This window comes from Cyprinus carpio, chromosome A4, assembly GCF_018340385.1.
Source record: "Cyprinus carpio isolate SPL01 chromosome A4, ASM1834038v1, whole genome shotgun sequence".
Lineage (NCBI taxonomy): Eukaryota > Metazoa > Chordata > Actinopteri > Cypriniformes > Cyprinidae > Cyprinus > Cyprinus carpio.
The window spans coordinates 31,050,871-31,056,978 of record NC_056575.1 but is presented as its reverse complement, the minus strand read 5'-3'; the positions used below and the strand labels follow the sequence as shown (position 1 = coordinate 31,056,978).

The window sequence follows — 6,108 nt, the reverse complement described above, 5'->3', positions numbered from 1 at the left end:
CCCTTCAAAGGAACCATGTTCGACGTACCTCGAGCAGAGTTCCTGTAGACAACATGACACAACGTCTGACATTGAATATGTAAAGCCCATCACTTTCTCATCATCTTATGGGCAATATTGAAGGGCTGTAATACGGTTTATAAGCAGGCCTTCATTTGTGGGTTTTGGGTGGGCTGTATTTTAAAACTAACCAATAAAATAAAAGCCAGTGCATGTGATGGTCCAACAGCAGTTAAGCTTTGGGGATGGGCTAAAATGAGTGGAGCCAGTCAAAAGCTTTATGTCACTGCCTGTTAGGTGTGAAAGATTCCCTTTGAGGGGATTGTCTTTCATGGCAACAAATGGCTGTGGCATGGAAGTTTACAGTGAGCCACATACATCCAAAATGGTACGTAATCGGATGTATCTGGACCTGTGCAATTTGACATTCCTGGCCAGTAAATTCCTAGATATGTCCAAAATTAAGCGGTGTAAACAGGAGTTTACTGATCCAGATACAGCTCTTTTCATGTAGTGTTTGCAATCTGATAATCACACTAAGCCATATGACATTCTTACAACCATTTATCGTTATTAATTTATAAATAATTTACCAGCCATCTGGCAAGTAACACCCTTTTCATATACTCACCAGAGCCGTGTTACCCCTTTAACACGTACGATCACACCAGTGTGATTAGAACTTTCAGTGTGTCACGTCATCAACTGCTGAATTTTAAATCTAAATGGTAGCATTTGTGGTAGCATTTTGTTAATTATTTTATGGTAAACCATTTACCTTAGTATCTCCAGCTGACAGTTTGGTCTCTTCAACCCATCAGAAAGCATCTTCACTCCTGAATCCTGCAGGTCATTGTTACTCAGGTCCAGCTCTCTGAGACAGGTGCTTGATGATTGTAAAAACTGATGACAAACTCCAACAAGACTGAGCAGTGAGGTTACAGATGGAAAATCTAAACAAGAAGAACACAGTAATTACAGATAAATATTAACAGTGTGTTTTTTTTGTAATTAATTATTTTGCATTGTTTTGCAAGTTAATCAAGTATTTCAAACTCAAACCTCAGTATCTCCAGCTTAGAATTTGGACTATTCAGTCCATCAGAAAGTAGCTTCACTCCTGAATCCTGCAGGTCATTGTTACTCACGTCCAGCTCTCTCAGACAGGTGCTTAATAATAAAAAAACTAACTACAAACACAAAAAATCTTAACAGTGTGTGTTTTTTAATAATTAATTAAACAAGAGGAACACAGTAATTACATACAGAATAAATATTAACAGTGTGTTTTTTTAGTAATTAATTATTTTGCATTGTTTTGCAAGTTAATCAAGTATTTCAAATTCAAACCTCAATATCTCCAGCTTAGAGTTTGGACTCTTCAGACCTTCAGAAAGCAGCTTCACTCCTGAATCCTGTAGGTAATTGCTACTCAGGTCCAGCACATTTAGATGGGAATTTGAGCATTGTAGAGCTGAAGAAAAACTCTCACAGGACTGAGCAGTGAGATTACATCCACATAACCTGTGTAAATAACAAAACAAACAGCGATATTAATGTGAATTTATGAGTTTATATAGTATAATCTGCAGTGCATATTTGTGCTAAATACAGTGTAATTAGACTTTATTGGTAACACTTTACAACAATTATACAATAACACAGCACTTATAAATCATTTTAAAACTATTGTAGTTCATTAGTAGTTTATAAACTGTAGTTAATACATGCTTAATGAGGTCATATGTAAATAATTTTTTTTTATTAAGATAATGCTTTATTAACAACTTAATGTTAAATTAGCTCGTATGTAAAGAATCAGATAATGCTTCTTAACAACTTACTGGCCATAAATAGTATTCACTTTAGACTAGGTCATGGACAATCTGAAAATATCAAGTGCTCTAAACCAACACTATACAAACATTAATTTAATCCATCTCCTAACTCTATACTATAAAAACAACATATATATTATAAAAATGTGAATCTGAACTGATGTATTTCAACAACGTGATCTAATGGATATTAGTATATATTTCATATTGTAAACTTTGTCATTACATTTTTTTATGTGGTTTAGGTTTGGGGATAGACTTTAGTTTCTATGTTGTTAAGACATTAAAGGTCACATATTGTACACCTTTAGAAATATACATATAAAAAATATAAATCCTCAACCCTTTAGGCACCAGGGTTTTTTGGAAATAATGCTGTATTTTGACATCATGGTCAATCACGCCTACTCGCATATGCCCTTTCGAAACAAAAAGTGTCTTAGAGAGAGTTTTCTGTGAGAGAGTAAACAAGATGATTTTCACATCATTTTGAAGCAAAAATTCTAGGCTACAAAGTCCACGTTTGACAGTCTTGTGAACAAATGTTCTGTATGTGTTTTATGACCTTATTTCTGTGACTTCAAAATTGTAGTTTTTCACTAACCACTGATAACCATTGTTTTCTCAGAAACACAATCATATACATACATGTTATTTACATATTATTGTAGCCCATTTTTTAATGAATATAGTGTTTTCAGACTTTAGCCATGTATATGTTTATAAGCAACTGAAAAAAAGCACAAAAGTCAGGGGATGTCAAAACTTCTCCACCCCCCCAAAACCCTTTAGACCCCAGAGGGTTAATAATTGCTATCAGGATGTGAAGAGACTTTCAACCAGCATTACAAAAAAATCTTTCTGAAGACAATCACCTATTGCACTTTTAATTAATGACAATTAAGAATTTTGAATGACTTCTAAAGTGAGAACCATTTAACCCTAATAAAACATTTATTAATGATCCATTACTTTAAAAGTTGGCCATCGCTTTACCTTCTTTTGTAAGGATCAAAACAGACACAAAACAGTTCATACCAAAATCATAACTAATTTATTTTTATTAACATGGCTTGACATGACAAAGAAAAGATGGCCTGACAGAAAGAAACATCACACAACCACTGGAATTTGTGTAAAATACAACACACACACACACACGTACAGTTTTGAAATGTCATGAATTATTCTACCAAAGGCCCCATCACGGTGTTTCCTAGCAAGCCATTCATGCCACTCAATTACAGGTGTTCAGATAGCAAACTTTCAGTCCGGTTCCTCCTAAGCCTCCAGATCGGCCCATTCAGTATGCTGGGTGTGTGCAACTGTATGGGGGTCTGCATACCACCTGCTGTGGTTAACAGTATGATGATCATACCCTAGAACCGACAGTATGCGGTAGGCACGGCACTCGTCACTGATGACAGAGGACCCAGGACTTACATGATGGGCGATCAAGGGAACAGAACGTCTTTGAGACCTTTTCTCCACAAGCTCTAGAATCAGCCTCCCACTTTCATATCCTTTATTTATGTAACTACAGCTAATTGCTGTACTAACATGGCTAAAACCTGACACACTGGATATGTTGGTAACACTTTACAATAAGATTCCATTAGTTAATGTTAGTTAATCTGTAACACTTTACAATAAGATTCCATTAGTTAATGTTAGTTAATCTATTAACTAACGTGAACAAACAATGAACAATACATTTATTACAGTATTTATTAATTTTTGTTAATATTAGTTAATGAACTAACAATGAACTACTGTATTTTTGTTAATTCACTGTGCATTAACTAATGTTAACAAGCACATCTTTTGATTTTAATAATGCATTAGTAAATGTTAAAAATAACATGAACTGAGATTAACTAAATTAGTTAACTAATGTTAACCAATGAACTTTATTGTAAAGTGTTACTGATGCATCTTTATTAATCCGTAATTATTATACAAATCAGATTAGATCATCTGTATAAAATAGAAATTATTTAAAGATACAAATTCACAGCACACCTTTCTTTTAAGTTGAAAGTGGCTCTCATCAATCACAACAAGCTCCTTTTTTCCACCAATCTACTGGCCTTCATATCTTCTCGTCCTCTCAGCAGCTATAACTCATGCCTCCTTTAGCTTTCTGGCCATTTTACTGCTTGCTGCAATGTTGTCATCAATCATGTCGACCTGGCGCAGTAGTAGGCCCTGAGAAAACCTTCAGAGATAGGAAAAAAAAAAAGTTTTATTCCTTTGTAATAGTCATTGTTGAACCACATCATATTTTTCAGTAGAAACTACTACAAACAAAACTTATGCTTGATACATGCATAGAGTATAATACAATAGTATTTTTTTTTAATTAAGACTTTGTGATCCACACCATGAGGCCACAGTAATATATATGGCCAACATATTTATATTTATTTACTGTATTTACAGTATTTGCCATTGATATGGACATAAAATTAAATAATGATTAAATTATTTGAAATAAAAAGCTTGTTGAATTGCACTAATTGAAAAAGGTTCATTAGTTAACGTTAGTAATATGGAAGTAAAATAATGACTAAAGTATTTGAAATAAAAAGCTTGTTGAATTGCACTAATTGAAAAAAATATACATTGCATTAACCCTGTTTGCATTTTAATGCATTGTATTTTTAGAGCTTGCATTTGTATGGGCTGAAATGCAACATAGTTGTATGTTTAAACTGTGAATATTTCAATTCAAAACATTTCACATACATTTTCATTATAAAAAAATTCAATAATCCAAATACACCTTTCAGATTTCAGATTTTTTATATAATGAAAATCTGGTAAACGAGACAAAAGCTGTGTTTATGTTTAATTCAATGTCTTCATGAGCTTTCTCTACCATGTACAAGATTATAACGTTATTCCCACCCGATGCTGATGCACAGATCAAATATTATGTCTGCGGAAGACATACAGTATTGCTTTTGTATCACAGCGCTGTGCTGTAGTACTGGGGTTTCCCTTATACATCACACCCCAGGATTCCCCCAACAACCAAAACACTGCTTAATGCATTAATACAGTGATAGATTGAAGTCTGTACACCATATTGATGTACAAAATATACATCATATCTTCTATAAATAACAGGCACATTAGCGCACTAAGTGGCCATAAATGGCTAAAAGACCATACTGCAATAGATGAAACCAGTGAAATGCAAAACGAGCTAGAGCTACTGCACGATGAGTGTTTTCTTTATAATGGTTTTCTTTGGCAGAAAAACACTTAATGTGAAACTTTGCGTGTAGCGTTAATCTCTGGGCTACATCCATAACTATACATAATACCAAAATTTGGTGTTTTATTATCACGCCATAGGTGTAATTTGCGGGTGGGATGAAGGGATGTACTTAATAAATCTATGGCAAACATTCATACCATTTGATTGTTAAATAAGAGGCGATCTGGCACTGGATTGTGTTGTTTCTGAAATCATACTGAATGCTCGTTGACTGTTACCAGTGTTCACACAGACGAGCCTTCAATCCATCTGTGAACACCGCTGCATAAATGAAACGCACACAAATGTTTGCTTCTCTTGATATACAATCACTGATTAATATCTTCAGTTTTAAGAAAAAATACTTTAGGAGGGAGGATTCGAAACCAGAACCTCTGGCACACTTAACAAAAGTTCCAGCCCCAACTCATTATCACACACAAATATAAATAGCGGATCTATGTATTTATTCACTTTAATGTAAAATCATGATAATACTGTAGTGTAATGGATGTCAGGATGATAAGCACTGAACTTGATTTCCCAGTGTTCATGTAGGTGTCAGGAATGACATTTAAAATTTTAGATATTTATTAAATAAATATGATCCCATACAGTAGTATAAAAAAATAAATATTTACATGATTTTACTTGTTTTATTAAAATAGAACAAATCTTAAAGATGTGCGTCATACCTTAAACCGACATGAACACTTTACCGCTGATACTTTAAGTCACTCTGTTCAAATGCTATTGACATTAGAAATGTGATTACCAAGGTCGTATTTAACTTTAGAGACGATGCCTAAATTTGTGATTATTGAACGTCCAGTCAGGTTAACTTTATGCCAGTATTTCACTTGGAAACAGAGTGCATGCATCATCTGCTTGCCTGTAGTCTATAGTATAGTCTACATCATCAATAATGTATGAATTTGATCTTTTATATCACTGTATTAGTGCATTAAGCAGTGTTTTGGTTGTTGGGGGAATCCTGGGGTGTGA

The 6,108-nt window shown here is 34.0% G+C and overlaps 1 protein-coding gene across 1 annotated transcript in view; it reads right to left on the bottom strand.

The window, feature by feature from the left end:
• Nucleotides 1–818: 818 nt before the first annotated feature.
• LOC109055961 (NACHT, LRR and PYD domains-containing protein 3-like) overlaps nucleotides 819–6,108 on the bottom strand; it is a 29,065-nt gene continuing 23,775 nt past the window's right edge. Inside the window, exons 5-6 of the mRNA XM_042746792.1 lie at nucleotides 1,351–1,524; nucleotides 819–953 (exon numbers count right to left, since the gene is read on the bottom strand). Coding sequence (XP_042602726.1) covers nucleotides 857–953; nucleotides 1,351–1,524 — 271 coding nt within the window. The 3' untranslated portion in view covers nucleotides 819–856. The remainder of the gene's footprint in view (nucleotides 954–1,350; nucleotides 1,525–6,108) is intronic.